General features: G+C 41.5%; 1 protein-coding gene across 1 annotated transcript in view; it reads right to left on the bottom strand.

Annotated features, from left to right (window-relative positions):
- The window catches only part of pigg (phosphatidylinositol glycan anchor biosynthesis class G (EMM blood group)), a 153,066-nt gene that overhangs the window by 42,807 nt on the left and 90,720 nt on the right, over positions 1–19,539 (bottom strand). The window contains exon 8 of the mRNA XM_082178698.1: positions 6,701–7,047. Within this exon, the coding sequence (XP_082034824.1) occupies positions 6,701–7,047 (347 nt within the window). The remainder of the gene's footprint in view (positions 1–6,700; positions 7,048–19,539) is intronic.

Genomic DNA, 19,539 nt, shown 5'->3' with positions numbered 1-19,539 from the left:
TCACAGCCTAATAGAGGAATACAACACAGACGTTCACAGGTCGACTTCTCTGACGAGTGTCAACAAGATGGCAAAACACGGCTCTGTTTGTTTGTCGACGTCAGCGGGATTAACCCGATCGAGAGGAGCTGGAGACTCGGACACTTGCTCTATCGTTTGAGCACATTAGCACTGATGAAGTGGGCAAATTAATTAATTAATTGTTTTTTAAAATGTGGTCGATTCAAAATCGATTCTCAAAAGCCACGAATCGATTTATTTTTTCATATTTTTTATCAATCACCCAAAAGCCAGTATTAGTTTTCCTCCACTGTTACAGCTAATGCTAATGCCGTGAGATTCAATGTGTGTTTTATCTTAAATATAAAATAACCTGACCCTGTTTGATAAAGGCATGCGACTGTTCTGACCATTTTCAGCATACATTTTTCATCTTGCATCAAAATCCTGTCTATTTACTGTATGCATATGAAATATAATCAAAATAATACATTTTATTTATAGGCGCCTTTCATGGCACTCAAGGACACCTTACAAAGTCCATAAAAGCAAATGACATTAAACAATAAAACTAGTACAGCAACAAACATTTAATCACATAAAAAGCCTGCCTAAACTGATAAGTTATAGAGTTGGCTTCTGTTGTAATGTACCCAAGTGTACCTAAAATAAAAAAAGAGTTTAATATACAGGTTTGTAATCACTTGTAAATTTATGTTCACTGTTTGTTTTTTAAAATAAATATAGGATTTGTATTAAATCTATATTCATTGAGTCAAATCGAGAATCGAAATCGAATTTAGAATCGAAATCGCGAATACCCAGCCCTGGTGGATTAGATGCAATATCTGACACAATTTACTGGTGAAACTCGAAAAATTTGAATATTGATGATTAGATGATGATTATGGCTTACAGCATATGGCATAAGCTGTAAGCCATAATCATCAAAATTATAACAAATAAAGGCTTGAAATATCTCACTTTGCATGTAATGAGTCTATATAATATATTAGTTTCACCTTTTAAGTTGAATTATGAAATAAATGAACTTTTGCACGATATTCAAATTTTTCGAGTTTCACCTGTATATCACAATATATATAAAATTGAGTGTTCATCAGAGGGGTCCAAGACCCTATGACTTTTGTCGCACTTGAACCACAAATACAAAAAAAAAAAAAAAAAAAAATCCCTCCCTCATGGGTCAATTTGACCCCCTTAGGAATGAATGGAATGCGAGGAATGCTTCAGAACACATAGAAAAACCTAAAAATTTTCAAAATACAAACAACAAATGCTAAAACTTAACCAAAAAAATTATTGTATATGGTCTACATGTGTATCTGAAAGCATACTGAAGGGAATGGACACTTTCTCCATCGTTTGAGAACATTTTCACAGATGAAGTGGATTAGATGCAATATCTGATTCAATCCGTGTTTCCATTACCCTTCAAATTGCGCTAATTAAAATTGCGAATTGAAAATAAGTCACAATGGAAACTTCCCCCCCACAAAAAACATATCGCAAAAAAGTTTTTGCGCTCGCATGAGGTGGTTTTTCAGGCAGTTCGAAAAAGGCTTGAGAAATAAGTTCAAAGGTGCAAGCGGTGACATTTTTTTAAAAACGTTATCAACCTGAAAAACGCGAATCCGCGAAACCGCTGACGGCGTGCACATGCGCACTACATGTTTACTCTAAGGTGTGCGCGTTTGAATATGTGCGCAGGCGTGTATTCTTTCTTAAAATAAATTGTCTTACATTTTTTTTGTTTCTCACGCAATTGCGTGACAAAGTCAGAATTGCGTGTTATAAACTCGCAATTGCGTGTTATAAAGTCAGAATTGCGCGATATAAACTCGCAATTGCGTGTTATAAAGTCAGAATTGCGTGTTATAAACTCGCAATTGCGTGTTATAAAGTCAGAATTGCGCGATATAAACTCGCAATTGCGTGACAAACTCAGAATTGCGTGATATAAAGTCAGAATTGCTTGTTATAAACTCGCAATTGCGTGTTATAAAGTCAGAATTGCGCGATATAAACTCGCAATTGCATGTTATAAAGTCAGAATTGCGTGTTATAAACTCGCAATTGCGTGTTATAAAGTCAGAATTGCGCGATATAAAGTCGCAATTGTGTGCTATAAAGTCAGAATTGTGTGATATAGTCGCAATTGTGTTATAAAGTCAGAATTGCGTGTTATAAAGTCAGAATTGTGTTATAAAGTCAGAATTGTGAGATAAAAGTCACAATTATCTTTCAAAATGTTTTATTCTGTGGCGGAAACAAGCTTCCATAGCATTCTACAGTTGGTAAGTTGTGAAAATGACGTGATCGAGGACCTTTATGCTATGCTAACATCAGGAAGATCAGGCCTTTCCTAACTGAGCATGCAACACAACTTCTCGTCCAGGCCCTGGTCATTTCTAGGCTTGACTACTGCAATGCTCTTCTGGCTGGACTTCCATCATGTGCAACTAAACCTCTACAAATGATTCAGAACGCTGCAGCTCGTCTTGTCCTCAACGAGCCCAAGAGGGCCCACGTCACTCCTCTGTTCATCTCTCTGCACTGGCTACCTCTAGCTGCTCGCATCAAGTTCAAGGCACTGACACTTGCTTACAGAACTATCACAGGCTCAGCTCCTTCCTACTTTCACTCACTCCTACGAGTCTACATCCCTACCAGACACCTACGATCGGTCAACGAGCGACGTCTCGTGGTTCCATCACAGAGAGCCAAAAAATCACTTTCCAGAGCATTCTCATTCACAGTTCCATGCTGGTGGAATGATCTCCCCACCGGCATCCGGAATGCAGAATCCATGACAACATTCAAAAAAGAGCTAAAAACTCTTCTCTTCCGTGAGCACTTAACCTCATGAAAAAAAAAATATATATATATATATATATATGTTTTGTATATGTATATATTCCTGTAAATTCTCGCTTATCGGGCTTATGCTACTCTGAATAATGCCTGAACTTCGTATTTTGAGCACTTCTTGCGTTGTTTTTGCCTCTTCACGATTACTTGCTTAATTTAGTCCCAATTTGTAAGTCGCTTTGGACAAAAGCGTCTGCTAAATGACTAAATGTAAATGTAAATGTATTGCAAAAAGTAAGTCTATCCCTCACAGCCTCGTCGTTTTCACCTCACTAAGGTCTGTTCGAAGGACGCCTCAGATGCTGATTGGTCTGTGCATGAACAATGGAAGACATTTGGTGATGCTAAATTCTGACAGAATTGCATGATATAAGGTTGCAACTGCGTGTTATAAAGTCAGAATTGCGTGATATAGTCGCAAACGTGTGTTATAAAGTTAGAATTATATCACGATATTTCAAGAATATTTGCGATAATGATATTTATGACGATATAGACTTCTTATTATGTTTATCTCACCTAAATGTTTGCTCACTCATTGCGTTTTTACAATGTGGTAATTTTGTTGTTATGAGTTTACACAACACAAGGAAGCTTGATTTCAATCTTTGAATTAAATGTTAAATGTGTGTAGGTCTAACACCAGTGTTCAGAAATACTACAGAAACAGAATAAAGTAATCAAATGTAAAATAACACATAGGGCCCTATCTTGCACCCAGCGCAATTGACTTTGTACAGCGACGCATGTATCATTCCTATTTTGCACCCGCGCACAGCGGACTTTTCCCTCCTCAGACGCACGTCGATAAGTTAAGAAATACACTTGCGCTCCCGGGGGCGGTTCAGCGCAAAGAGGAGGCGTGTTCCGGCGCAAACGTTCCTTCATGCTATTTTGCAGGTTTAGAAAACAATTGCGCCACTAACCAGGAAAAAATAGTTTAAAGTCAGTGGCGCGTTGCGCATGTTATTCATATGCTATTTTAAGGGCGCATGCTTGGCCATAATCAATGTAGCGTGTGCACAACACGCATACACTTTGATTCTATCTACACAGAAGCAGCAGTTTTCATTTTTGCAAATCATACATTATTACGATAGATAGATAGATAGATAGATAGATAGATAGATAGATAGATAGATAGATAGATAGATAGATAGACAATTTATTATAAAAGCATACATCTAACTTACACATTTACCCAAATTATCATAAACCTGTTTAACCGAAGTTAATTTGGGTGGGTTTCTCCATCCCCAATGGCCCTGACGAGGACGTCTGTCTCCTCGGCTGTGAACCGCTCCTGGCGCACGCCTGGCAAATCCGCCGTTATAATAGGAATCCGCTTTAGAACAAGCGCCTCTGCTCTTAAAGGGAATGTGAGATGTCGCTCTGATTGGTTTATTTCACGTTACGCCCAAACCACACCTATGAATAATGAAGCTACTTCAGACCAACCCATTTTAGATTTGCGCCGGGCGCAAGAGGCATTTATCCCGCCGGGAAAATAGCAACAGCGCCGAGACCCGCCCACAAAGTTACTTGCGCTTTGCACTTGACACTTGCGTTTCAGATCGTTAAAATAGGGCCCACAGTCTTTTAGTTCTGATTCCTGACTAAATTAAATACATAGGCTAATAATTCTCATTCATTACAATTAAAGCTATCTTTTGTTGTTTTGACAGGTTAATGAGACAGCCTATGGCTGCTGTCACTTGTACAGCTAGTGCACGGATCCATTGCTGTTTTCATTATACTGTCTGTCACACTGTCACATGCGTTTTATACATAACCGACTGTGTTTACGAGTATACTTACCAAGACCGGAAGTTTTACACAATTTTGCGTTCCCCCCCCCCCCATTAAAGCGATATAATCCGCGAAAAATAACTTTTGTTTATTTGCGAGCTGTACTCTATGTATGCACGCAGTGCAACTATCTCTCAGAGAGCGCGCGAGTAGCCTACTGGATAGTTTAAAATCGCTTGAATGTTTAAACTGATAAGACTTAAAAAGACGTGAAAATTATAAACTTTAGTTACGATGCACTGATGGCCCGATTGTGCAAGAGACCATTCAGTCATGTCCCGACTCCTAAACGCGAGAGAGAGAAGACGCGCGTCGGCAGCACCGCTGAACACTCAAGGTGTGTGTGCAATTGCTAAATCGTCATCGGAGGCTGACAGGCTGGTCTCGCGCTCAGACAGGTGGTGTTGTTGTGCGCGCTAGGGAATGTAAATGCGCCATACGTCATCGCGTCGCTATATCATTGATATCGCGATATGACACTTTTTTATCATGTAAATATTTATACCGGTATTATCGTGGATGGTATGATATGGCACACCCCTAGTCGCAATCGTGTGTTATAAAGTTAGAATTGCGTGATATAGTCACAAACGTGTGTTATAAAGTTAAAATTGCGTGATATAGTTGCAATCGTGTGTTATAAAGTCAGAATTGCGAGTAAAAAAATCAGAATTGCGTGATATAGTCGCAGTCATATGTTATAAAGTCAGAATTGCGTGATATAGTCGCAGTCATAAGTTATAAAGTCAGAATTGCGTGATATAGTTGCAATCGTGTGTTATAAAGTTAGAATTGCGTGATAGTCGCAATCGTGTGTTATAAAGTCAGAATTGCGTGATATAGTCACAAACGTGTGTTATAAAGTTAGAATTGCGTGATATAGTCTCAATCGCGTGTTATAAAGTCAGAATTGCGTGATAGTCACAATCGCGTGTAAAAAAGTCAGAATTGTGTGATATAAAGTCGCAATCATGTATTATAAAGTCAGAATTGCGTGATATAAAGTCGCAATCATGTGTTATAAAGTCAGAATTGCGTGATATAAAGTCGCAATCATGTGTTATAAAGTCAGAATTGCGTGATATAAAGTCGCAATCATGTGTTATAAAGTCAGAATTGCGTGATATAAAGTCGCAATCGTGTGTTATAAAGTTGCAATCGTGTGTTATAAAGTCAGAATTGCGTGATATAGTCGCAGTCATATGTTATAAAGTCAGAATTGCGTGATATAGTCGCAGTCATATGTTATAAAGTCAGAATTGCGTGATATAGTTGCAATCGTGTGTTATAAAGTTAGAATTGCGTGATATAGTCTCAATCGCGTGTTATAAAGTCAGAATTGCGTGATAGTCGCAATCGCATGTAAAAAAAGTCAGAATTGTGTGATATAAAGTCGCAATCATGTGTTATAAAGTCAGAATTGCGTGATATAAAGTCGCAATCATGTGTTATAAAGTCAGAATTGCGTGATATAAAGTCGCAATCATGTGTTATAAAGTCAGAATTGCGTGATATAAAGTCGCAATCGTGTGTTATAAAGTCGCAATCGTGTGTTATAAAGTCAGAATTGCGTGATATAGTCACAATCGCGTGTTATAAAGTTAGAATTGCGTGATATAGTCACAATCGTGTGTTATAAAGTTAGAATTGCGTGATATAGTCACAATCGCGTGTTATAAAGTTAGAATTGCGTGATATAGTCACAATCGCGTGTTATAAAGTTAGAATTGCGTGATATAGTCACAATCGCGTGTTATAAAGTTAGAATTGCGTGATATAGTCACAATCGCGTGTTATAAAGTTAGAATTGCGTGATATAGTCACAATCGTGTGTTATAAAGTTAGAATTTTGTGATATAGTCGCAATTGTGTGTTATAAAGTCAGAATTGCGTGATATAGTCGCAATCGTGTGTTATAAAATTGCGAGTTATAAAGTATAAAGTACTAAATGAGTTTACGTATATCTCGCAATTCTGACTTTATAACTCGCAATTGTGCCTCATGTACAACGGAAGACATTTGGTGATGTTAGTGCCGCAGAAATGTTCCTGTCCGCTCACCTTAGCAGGGGTCTTGTTGCTGCTGGGAATCCTCCTCATGGCCATGGCTCCGAGAGCACACATGAATGCGGAGGAGAAGACGATAACGCTGAACACCAGGAGCCAGGGCAGAGAGCAGAGGAAACACGACCCGCCGGCAGACGTGCACACCAGCACATGAAGAGCAGATCCCAGCACACACAGCAGACAGAAGGGCAGCGAGAGCAGAGACGAGGCCAACGGGACGTCCACCACCGCATCCCTGCTCAGCGCCTCCGGCATCGCCAACACCAGCAAGAACAGCACCTGGAGGAACACGGGCAGCGCTTAGATCACACACACGACGGGCTGCACGACTAATCGCACTTTACTAGGGGTGGAACAATATATCGTATCACAATATATCGCAATACAAAAATGCAACAATGTGTATCGTGGATAGTTCACCCAAAATAAAAATTCAGTCAGAACTAGGGCTTCGACTCCGAACTTCATTATTTGAATATAATTCGAACATTTAAAAAAATAATGATATTCGAACGAATATTAGGCAGCCTTTAATATTCGAACCTGTAATGGGCATTATTTTTTGTAAATGCATTTGCTTGTAAACATCGTTTTCAATTCAGATTCGGAGGCTTTTTCACGCCTGAATCGTGAGCTCATTAGCAAGCCTATTATTGGTCATCTGGGGCCGGTTTCACAAAGCTATTTTAGACCGATCTATAGTGTTAGACAAGTCTAAAATTTGCTCATAGACTAGTCTAATGCAAGTTAGACTGTTTCACAAAAAATAAAGACTGACTTAATTTAGTCCAAAAAAAATTGACACCTTCCCCCCAGGCTAACTTAGGTCTAAGACTCTGTTACCTTGGCAACCAGCAGTAACAATCAGTTACATTACAAACAGCCAACAGAAAAGGGAAAATGGCTCATCATTTAAACATTTCTTCTTGTTACTACATTCTCCGCTAAATTTCCCAAGTAAAATGTCCTTGTAACTGTTATACTCCTCCAACAAACACATCTCTTCCGCTGGGGTAAACTGCACTGAGCGGTTGAATGTGCTTACTCGATCCGCCATGTTTTTTGTTTTGAAAAGTGTCTTATTTTACCCAGAATGCATTGCAGTGTAGTCCTACTTAAGATAGTCAGAGTCTTAAGTGCTTTGTGCAACGGTCTGATTTAGATGTCTATCTGAAGTCTGACTATCTACTATATCTAAGCCATAGTCAAAGTCTATCTGTGTGAAACCGGCCCCTGGGCTCCTGTAGGTGACATTAGCGTCCTGGTTAGCGACGATATTGTATACCAAAACAATGGCCGCGTCAACGCCTACAACAACCACGCCTGACGAGGAGTTCGAAATCTACACTCCTGAAGCAATGTGTGGCGCTACTTTGGGTTCCCAAAAAACAGGGAAAAATCACGAGTAAGGACAAAGTGATGTGTAAAATATGTAGGACCAAACTCACACACCACTCGACGACCAGCGACATGAGAGCCCACCTGTCAACACTACATCCCGGCAAGGAGGAGGGGGAGGGATCGGGGTCTTACTGAAGGCATTTAATGGTCAAAATATTATTAGTAAATATTTGAATATTAATATTAATAAACAAACGAACTTCAAATATGATTTTTGGGCAGCCCTAGCCCTAGTCAGTACTACATTAGACTACTATATATAATGTTGAATATAATGTATAATAATGCATATTTGTGTGTCCTGATAATGTCTGATGTTACCAGTAAAAAGTGTCCGACATTATGTTAAATATATCTAGTCAGTGACGGAGATAAAGCATATTCGTCTATAATAATTCAGTGTTTTCAGCTTCAGAATCATGAATATTGTTATTCTGGCGTCCCTATTGTTGTCCTGTGCTTTGGGTTTCAGCATCAAGTCCAAGCCTATTCATTTATATAGGGGGGCAGTCATGCCTATTCATAGTCCAAGTCATTCATAGTCCATGCCTATTCCTAGTCCAAGCCTATTAATTTGGGGGGGGCAGTCATGGCCTATTGGTTGGGGAGTTGAACTGGTAACCCAAAGGTTGCTGGTTCGATTCCAGAGCCGGTGGGAAATGACTGAGCTGCTCTGGGTGTGTGTATCCACGTTTGCAGTGTGTGTGTGTTAACTACTCACTACTCTGCTCCTAATGTGTGTGCATTAACTTGGATGGGTTAAATGCAGAGGTCAAATTCCAAGTATGGGTTGCCATACTTGGCCATCACGTGTCACTTTCACTTTCACTTTCACTTACACTAGGGCTGGACGATTAATTGCAATTTGCATGAAAGCTGCGATGGTTTGTTATGTGCAGCTTGTCAGTGATGTACGGCTCAGTAAACGCTCCATCTGAGAGCACCCGGAGAAACACAGAAGCTGCGGCTCAGTTCGCCTACTTCTCCTACGCCCTGAAGGTATGTACTCATTTTATGAAGAAAAAGTAGATACTTTTGAGTGTGTAGCATAAGAGTACTGTACACAAGCTTTGGGACAAACTATCACGTCATACACTTGCGTCTCTAACGGTTGCTCTGTCGCATCTTATCACAGTAAACTGACCTGTCAATCATCTTATCACAATAAACTGACCTGTCAATCATCTTATCACAGTAAACTGACCTGTCAATCATCTTATCACAATAAACTGACCTGTCAATCATCTTATCACAGTAAACTGGCCTGTCAATCATCTTGTCAAAGACTTAATCCTTCACATTTAATTTCCTATTGTATCGGAGAGAAATGCTGAAGCTCGATGATCTGCAGAGATTCATGCAGAGATTCTCCTCATATTCATGCAATTTAAATGCATGGCCAAATGGATCTTTATGAAAGTCCACAATGTTATTGCAGATGAAATATAACACAAATAACGTTAAATAAAAAATAAAAAAAATGTATCAGGTTAAACTTTGATTAGTCACTCAAACCTTTATCTAAACCTCCCACCGTCGTCACGCACATCCGCCATGTTTTGTAGTTTTTAAACACTTTTTACTCGTGTTTGTAGTTCCTCCTCCAAAGCGCAGTGGATTGTGGGTAATATTAGCTGTTATAATGAGCACGGGATCCACACTTTGAAAATCCACCGGGAATAGTAGACGATCCAGGACTTCTGACACACTCTTTTCAACGTACTATGCCTTGGGACACACTTATTCTAATCTCACACACTGTTTAGGATGGATAGTGTGAACATTGAGACACAGGGAGAGAGCTTTTAGATTACACACACGACGGGCTCGGTTTATATTAGCATCTGTCTTGGGTGATGCCATCACAAACACTCATTGGAGACCGATAGCGGCTGCTATTAAAGCTGCTGTAAGTGATTTTCAGGAAATATCACTCATAAAATACCCCTGGAAGATATCACTGAAATAACTGTCCTGAGAAATCACACACACACAACTCTGTGACAACACAAGGCCCTGTAAACAACAAAAAAGAATCAAAGTTTTTAGCCAGTCTCTCGGCTTGTCATTCGTTTCGCACGCCTGGGTTTGCAGACACTGGATTGGCTGATGTCGATAGAGGAGATTTTGAAGAAATGGTGTTTAAGTAAAATTGTTGAAATCCCTTATAGCAGTTTAGAGCTTCTTGAGCGTGTGTGTGATTGTGTGTGATTGTGAGTGAGTGAGTGAGTGAGTGAGCGAGTGAGCGAGCGAGTGTGCGAGCGAGTGTGTGTGTGTGAGTGAGTGAGTGAGTGAGTGAGTGAGTGAGTGTGAGTGAGTGAGTGAGTGTGTGAGTGAGTGAGCGAGTGAGCGAGCGAGCGTGTGTGAGTAAGTGAGGGTGAGTGAGTGTGAGTGAGTGAGTGAGTGAGTGAGCGAGCGTGCGTGCGTAAGTGAGCGAGTGAGCGAGCGAGCGTGTGTTAGTGAGTGAGTGTGTGTGAGTAAGTGAGTGTGAGTAAGTGAGTGTGAGTGAGCGAGCGAGCGAGCGTGTGTGAGTGAGTGAGTGTGAGTGAGCGTGTGAGTAAGTGAGTGTGAGTGAGTGAGTGAGTGAGCGAGCGAGCGTGTGTGAGTGAGCGAGCGTGAGTAAGTGAGTGTGAGTGAGTGAGCGAGCATGTGTGAGTGAGCGAGCGTGTGTGAGTGAGTGAGTGAGCGAGCGTGTGTGTGTGTGAGTGAGTGAGTGAGTGAGTGAGTGTGTGTGTGAGCGAGCGAGCGAGCGTGAGTGTGAGTGAGTGTGTGTGTGTGTGAGTGAGTGAGTGAGCGAGTATGTGTGAGTGAGTGTGTGTGAGTGAGTGAATGTGTGTGAGTGAGTGAGTGAGCGTGAGTGAGCGTGTGTGAGTAAGTGAGTGTGAGTGAGTGACCGTGTGTGTGTGAGTGAGTGAGTGACTGTGTGTGTGTGAGTGAGTGAGTGAGTGAGTGAGTGAGTGAGTGAGTGAGTGAGTGAGTGAGTGAATGTGTGTGAGTGAGTGAGTGTGTGTGTGAGTGAGTGTGAGTAGGTGAGTGAGTGAGAGTAGGTGAGTGAGTGAGTGATTGAGCGTGTGTGAGTGAGTCAGTGAGTGAGTGAGTGAGCGTGTGTGAGTGAGCGAGTAAGTTTGAGTGAGCGAGCGAGCGTGTGTGGGTGAGTCAGTGAGTGTGAGTGAGTGAGTGAGCGTGAGTGAGCGAGCGTGAGTGAGTCAGTGAGTGAGTGAGAGTGAGTGAGTGAGCGAGCGAGCGAGCGTGTGTGTGTGAGTGTGAGTGAGTGAGTGAGCGTGTGTGAGTGAGTCAGTGAGTGAGTGAGCGTGTGTGAGTGAGTGAGTGAGCGATTCAGTGAGCGAGTCAGTGAGCGTGTGAGTGAGTGATTCAGTGAGCGAGTCAGTGAGCGTGTGTGAGTGAGTGATTCAGTGAGCGAGTCAGTGAGCGTGTGTGAGTGAGTGAGTGAGCGTGTGTGAGTGAGTGAGTGAGTGAGCGATTCAGTGAGCGAGTCAGTGAGCGTGTGAGTGAGTGATTCAGTGAGCGAGTCAGTGAGCGTGTGAGTGAGTGATTCAGTGAGCGAGTCAGTGAGCGTGTGTGAGTGAGTGATTCAGTGAGCGAGTCAGTGAGCGTGTGTGCTACAGTAAAACTACAGTAACGTCTTCAGCTTGAGATCCTTAAACTAAACTGGTTATATTTCTGAACTGGTTATATTTCTGAACTGGTAATATTTCTGAAGCCTATAGTGAGTGTTTTATGATCGGCAGGAGAATCATATTCATCCGCGCAGAGCCGAAGCACAACCACAACAATGTTCTTCCGCAAAATAATTTTTTTTAACCACTAGAGGGCCGAAAGTTACATTGTGCAGTTTGTATGAATCTTGTATGAATTTGAAAATGTTTCGTATAGCAAAACTAATTCTATGAAAAAAATAAGTCAATACACAATCTCAATGTCTCTGTGTATACAAAAAGAAAACAGAATATTTAGAGCATGAAAGCTCGTGCATTTTCCCGTGGGTGATTCTGATTGCTTATAACATCTCAGTCCTGAATATGCCAACACACCCCAGATGGATGTTAATATAACACACACCTCATCCTTCCCAAACACAACTGTACTTTAATCGGACTAATGCAGATAAATAAACAGCAGCTGTAATCTCATTTAAACACACTCTTCATCAGAAGGGTGGTCAGCGTGGGTTGCACATCAATAAAGCTTATGGGAAATGAATGATGGGGTTTGTCTCCAGCGACATCAGGACATTTATTCATAAACAACCCTGAAGAAAGACTCAGGAACACAAGTGTCAGAAGGAAGCCTCAATCAGCTCTTTTTTCCGATTGCAATGACTCACGAATATCTCAAGCTCTGGGAGATCACTGATAAAAGGGGCTTTAGAGGACGACACACACGCGTCCTTGCCTCCGACTCACAACAATACACCGACAGTCAAACGCTGGCTTTGAAAAGCACTCGCTCTTTTCTCGTCCCCCATCCGGTTCACTCGGGCAAGGCTGTCTTCGCTGACATCTCTGCGGGATGTTAAATCTGCGCTGTGAAAGAGTGACATAAAAAACAAAACCTCAAATAAAGTTCTCTCTCAGAAGTCGAGCTCAGAGGGTCAGAATCCACAGCGTTAATATTTAACGAAGAAAAGACACAAACTGCCAAACTAGATTTAGCAGGAGGTCGGAATAAAATAACCCAGCTGATAGAAACTGCTCAATTATAGTGAAGATGTATATATACAGTACAGACCAAAAGTTTGGAAACATTACTATTTTTAATGTTTTTGAAAGAAGTTTCTTCTGCTCATCAAGCCTGCATTTATTTGATCACAAATACAGAAAAAAATGTAATATTGTGATATATTATTACAATTTAAAATAATTGGTTTTCAATTTATTATACTTTAAATTATCATTTATTTCTGTGATCAAAGCTGAATTTTCAGGATCATTACTTCATTAGAAATCATTCTAATATGATGATTCATTATCAAAGTTGGAAACAGTTCTGCTGCTTAATATTTTTTCATAACCTGTGATACTTTTTTAGGATACTTTGATGAATAAAAAGTAAAACAATAAAAATAAAAATAAAATAAAAAAGAAGCAAATGTTTTAAAAATAGAAATCTTCTGTAACAGCAATATACACTACTGGTCAGTCATTTGGGGTCAGTATTTATTTATTTATTTATTTTTTTAAATAAATCACTACTTTTATTCAGCAAGGATGTGTTAAATTGATAAAAAGTGATAGTAAAGAAGATTTATATTATTAGAAAATATTTTTTTATTTTGAATAAATGCAGTTCTTTTTAACCTTTTATTCATCAAATATATTAGGCAGCAGAACTGTGTCCAACACTCATAATAAATCAGAATATTAGAATGATTTCTAAAGGATCATGTGATAGACTGGAGTAATGATCCTGAAAATTCAGCTTTGCATCACAGAAATAAATGATAATTTAAAGTATAATAAATTGAAAACCAATTATTTTAAATTGTAATAATATATCACAATATTACATTTTTTTTCTGTATTTTTGATCAAATAAATGCAGGCTTGATGAGCAGAAGAAACTTCTTTCAAAAACATTAAAAATAGTAATGTTTCCAAACTTTTGGCCTGTACTGTATGTATACACAGGGGCGGCGCTAGGGCTGGGCTAAGGGGGCCCCGAATATTTTGTTACCTTGTCTTTCTCATTGAGCGAAACAATTAATCAGAAAAACAAACGTGAATAAGATTACAGCAGCCGCGATCACCTAATCATGAAAAGTGCTTATTACAGTTTTATTTGTATTTTCCCTTTGCATTAAAGGTACTTTCGACGTGCTTTTGCAGCGTTGACCATTGCAGCCAATCACAGACATGTCTGTTGAACGCATCGGCCAATCAGAGGCGTTTAAATGAGTCGCTGTGCTGAAGATCACCGAGTTCTGCACTTCCGCAAACCTGACATTATTATTGGCAATAAACTTAAAATGCAAATAAGAGATTTACTGCAATATATTTGATATTCTTGATGCTGCTCTGATGCACTAAAGTTCAAGACTAAAAGACTAAAAGTTCAGCGGTCTCGCTCATCAATGTCAAAATGATTAAAGAAGTGAACGAATGCCTGATAAAATGTAAGTAGATAAACATTTAATATTTGACTGTTTTACAATAGAAATGTTCGACTACCGACAGCATCCGGTGACGTGAATTACTCGTGAATTTTTGTATAAAATTTTGCCTTTTTGATTTGAAAATATGCTATAATTTCCTTGATTAATTTAGAGAGAATGCATGCATAATTAAAAAATGTAATATTATTTTCAAATAGTTAAAATTATTTCACTAATACAATAAGCCTTTCTTTTTCTTTATTCCATTAAATCGCTTTTATAATGAATTAATTCCTTAAAAAAATACCCAATTTTAGTTTGGGCTAAAGCCCCGAATATCCACTAACCTGAGAACCACCCCTAAATAACAGAGATAATAACTTAAAACAGCTGTTTTCTATGTGAATATATAGTGAAACAATTTATTCCTGTGTTCAAAGCTGAATGTCCAGCATCATTACTCCAGTCTTCAGTGTCACATGATCCTTCACAAATCATTCTAATATGATGATTTGATGCTCAAGAAACATTTATGATTAGTATCAATGTTGAAAAAGTTGTGCTGCTTCATATTTCTGTAAAAACTGATGCATTTTTTTATTTCGATTAATAAGAAAGTTCAAAAGAACAGCATTTATTTTAAATAGAAACTAGATGTACCGCATCGCGGTACAAAATATGACCGCCGCTCAGGCCTGCACTGGCTTTCCACAAAAATAAATGACGTGGAGTAATTTGGCTGTATTGCGTGTTTATGTATATACCTAAAAAAAGTAATAGTATGTGCATGTCTGTGTGTGTGTGTGTGTGTGTGTGTGTGTGGGACCAAACGAAATTTTTCCGTAGAAGTCTAGTGGGGCTACATGCCCACCAAATTTCATGTTCCCCGGTGTTTCTGTGTCCCTGGTATCGTTGACGAAAAATTTACGGGGGCCCCAGCGCAGGGGGGGGGAAGTGGCCCCCGGGGACCAAACGAAATTTTTCCGTAAAAGTCTAGTAGACCAACATACCATAAAAATTTCTTCATCCTCGGTGCCACGGTTCAGGTAGTTATTTAGGAAAAACAGCATTTTTTGGGGTTTGGGGGGGCCCAGGGCGGGGGGGGAGTGGCCCCCGGGGACCAAACGAAATTTTTCCGTAGAAGTGTAGTGGGGCTACATGCCCACCAAATTTCATGTTCCCCGGTGCTTCGGTGTCCCTGGTATCGTTGACGAAAAATTTACGGGGGCCCCAGCGCGGGGGGGGGAAGTGGCCCCCGGGGACCAAACGAAATTTTTCCGTAAAAGTCTAGTAGACCAACATACCATAAAAATTTCTTCATCCTCGGTGCCACGGTTCAGGTAGTTATTTAGGAAAAACGGCATTTTTTTGGTTTTGGGGGGGCCCAGCGCGGGGGGGGAGTGGCCCCCGGGGACCAAACGAAATTTTTCCGTAGAAGTCTAGTGGGGCTACATGCCCACCAAATTTCATGTTCCCCGGTGTTTCGGTGTCCCTGGTATCGTTTACGAAAAATTTACGGGGGCCCCAGCGCGGGGGGGGAAGTGGCCTCCGGGGACCAAACGAAATTTTTCCGTAAAAGTCTAGTAGACCAACATACCATAAAAATTTCTTCATCCTCGGTGCCACGGTTCAGGTAGTTATTTAGGAAAAACTGCATTTTTTGGGGTTTGGGGGGGCCCAGCGCGGGGGGGGAGTGGCCCCCGGGGACCAAACGAAATTTTTCCGTAGAAGTCTAGTGGGGCTACATGCCCACCAAATTTCATGTTCCCCGGTGTTTCGGTGTCCCTGGTATGGTTGACGAAAAATTTACGGGGGCCCCAGCGCGGGGGGGGGAAGTGGCCCCCGGGGACCAAATGAAATTTTTCCGTAAAAGTCTAGTAGACCAACATACCACAAAAATGTCTTCATCCTCGGTGCCACGGTTCAGGTAGTTATTTAGGAAAAACTGCATTTTTTGGGGTTTGGGGGGGCCCAGCGCGGGGGGGGGAGTGGCCCCCGGGGACCAAACGAAATTTTTCCTTAGAAGTCTAGTGGGGCTACATGCCCACCAAATTTCATGTTCCCCGGTGTTTCGGTGTCCCTGGTATCGTTGACGAAAAATTTACGGGGGCCCCAGCGCGGGGGGGGAAGTGGCCCCCGCGGACCAAACGAAATTTTTCCGTAAAAGTCTAGTAGACCAACATACCATAAAAATGTCTTCATCCTCGGTGCCACGGTTCAGGTAGTTATTTAGGAAAAACTGCATTTTTTGGGGTTTGGGGGGCCCAGCGCGGGGGGGGAGTGGCCCCCGGGGACCAAACGAAATTTTTCCTTAGAAGTCTAGTGGGGCTACATGCCCACCAAATTTCATGTTCCCCGGTGTTTCGGTGTCCCTGGTATCGTTGACGAAAAATTTAAGGGGGCCCCAGCGCGGGGGGGGGAAGTGGCCCCCGGGGACCAAACGAAATTTTTCCGTAAAAGTCTAGTAGACCAACATACCATAAAAATTTCTTCATCCTCGGTGCCACGGTTCAGGTAGTTATTTAGGAAAAACTGCATTTTTTTGGGTTTGGGGGGGCCCAGCGCGGGGGGGGAGTGGCCCCCGGGGACCAAACGAAATTTTTCCTTAGAAGTCTAGTGGGGCTACATGCCCACCAAATTTCATGTTCCCCGGTGTTTCGGTGTCCCTGGTATCGTTGACGAAAAATTTACGGGGGCCCCAGCGCGGGGGGGGAAGTGGCCCCCGCGGACCAAACGAAATTTTTCCGTAAAAGTCTAGTAGACCAACATACCATAAAAATGTCTTCATCCTCGGTGCCACGGTTCAGGTAGTTATTTAGGAAAAACTGCATTTTTTGGGGTTTGGGGGGCCCAGCGCGGGGGGGGAGTGGCCCCCGGGGACCAAACGAAATTTTTCCTTAGAAGTCTAGTGGGGCTACATGCCCACCAAATTTCATGTTCCCCGGTGTTTCGGTGTCCCTGGTATCGTTGACGAAAAATTTAAGGGGGCCCCAGCGCGGGGGGGGAAGTGGCCCCCGGGGACCAAACGAAATTTTTCCGTAAAAGTCTAGTAGACCAACATACCATAAAAATTTCTTCATCCTCGGTGCCACGGTTCAGGTAGTTATTTAGGAAAAACTGCATTTTTTTGGGTTTGGGGGGGCCCAGCGCGGGGGGGGAGTGGCCCCCGGGGACCAAACGAAATTTTTCCTTAGAAGTCTAGTGGGGCTACATGCCCACCAAATTTCATGTTCCCCGGTGTTTCGGTGTCCCTGGTATCGTTGACGAAAAATTTAAGGGGGCCCCAGCGCGGGGGGGGGAAGTGGCCCCCGGGGACCAAACGAAATTTTTCCGTAAAAGTCTAGTAGACCAACATACCATAAAAATTTCTTCATCCTCGGTGCCACGGTTCAGGTAGTTATTTAGGAAAAAATGCATTTTTTGGGGTTTGGGGGGGCCCAGCGCGGGGGGGGAGTGGCCCCCGGGGACCAAACGAAATTTTTCCTTAGAAGTCTAGTGGGGCTACATGCCCACCAAATTTCATGTTCCCCGGTGTTTCGGTGTCCCTGGTATCGTTGACGAAAAATTTAAGGGGGCCCCAGCGCGGGGGGGGAAGTGGCCCCCGGGGACCAAACGAAATTTTTCCGTAAAAGTCTAGTAGACCAACATACCATAAAAATTTCTTCATCCTCGGTGCCACGGTTCAGGTAGTTATTTAGGAAAAACGGCATTTTTTTGGGTTTGGGGGGGCCCAGCGCGGGGGGGGGAGTGGCCCCCGGGGACCAAACGAAATTTTTCCTTAGAAGTCTAGTGGGGCTACATGCCCACCAAATTTCATGTTCCCACGTGCTTCGGTGTCCCTGGTATCGTTGACGAAAAATTCAGTAAGTTGACGAAAAAAAAAAAAAAAAAAAACTTTGACAATCCCTATATGACCGCCGCTAGCGTAGCTAGCGAAAGCGGTCATATAGGGATTGTCAAAGTTTTTTTTTTTTTTTTTTTTCGTCAACTTACTGAATTTTTCGTTATAAATGTTATAAATGTCTTAACTGTCTCTTTTGATCAGATTAATGCATCCTTTCTGAATAAAAGTGTTAATTTCCTTTGAACGGTAGTGCATGTAGAAATGAATAAATGCTGTAAAGGTATATTTTTCATTGTTAGTACATGTTGCATTATTGCATTCGTGTTATTCTAAATGTTTGTCTTGAACAAAACAGAAGTTTTATGAGCTAACTCTGTTTCTTTTTCTCCAGGTATCTGGACAGGACTAGTCATCCCTGAGGAGGTCAGGTCGATTTGTTTCACAGCTGTACCTTGTGTTTTTCAATCCCGTCCAAATTGAACACGTCTGTGTTTTTCTCACACAGCCAGTGTAAAAATTACAGAGCAACTGTAATTGCCCAGAGTTTCTGAAACCTCCGGAGTCCTGGAACGCTGCTCAGAAAGGAATAGATGTTGTGGGTCTTTTACACAACTCTCTCCTCGTTTATTTTGACCTTTTGTCCAACACCGTGACTAAAGCTAATTGGTGCACTTCATTATGGCGTGGACCTTTTCCCAGCATGCCGGGTGAAGCTGGCAAATCGGTTGTTCGATTGATCAAGCATGTAAACTCAGATTCTTGTGGTCAGCACTATTTGTAGTCTCGTTAGCAACTTACATTTATGGTTTTCAGAAACAGTTTTCAGGTCACAATTCTACAAAACAAAACTGTTAACCATACAATCATGCATTTTAAATAACAAAATCAACTTTTTAAGTGGAAGGAGAAAACAATTCTCATATTTTGCCATTGATATGTATGCATAATCAGATTCTGCAGTACAAATTAGTCAAATCAGGATGGATGGATGGATGGATGGCATAATATGGGTTTAATGCAAAATACACATCGGGGGCCTTTGTATTTGACTTTGTACACGACGCATGTATCATTCCTATTTTGCACCCGATGCACAGCGGACTTTTCCCTCCACAGACGCATGTCGTAAACTTGGGAATGAACTTGCGCTCCCGGGGGCGGTTCAGCGAAAAGAGGTGGTGTGTTCCGGCGCAAACGTTCCCTGGTGCTATTTTGCAGTTTCAGAAAACAATTCCGCCACTGACCAGGAAAAACCTCGTCTAAAGTCAGTGGCGCGTTATTCAGATGCTATTTTAAGGGCGCATTTTTGGCCATATTGTAGCGTGAGCACAACACCATACACTTTGATTCTCTCATCTACACAGACGCAGCAGTTCACATTTTTGCAAACCATACATAATTACAAGGAAAAATA

The sequence above is a fragment of the Leuciscus leuciscus genome (assembly GCF_965113295.1).
Source record: "Leuciscus leuciscus genome assembly, chromosome: 8".
In the NCBI taxonomy this organism is placed as follows: Eukaryota; Metazoa; Chordata; class Actinopteri; order Cypriniformes; family Leuciscidae; genus Leuciscus; species Leuciscus leuciscus.
This window is presented reverse-complemented; position numbering and strand designations above follow the sequence as displayed.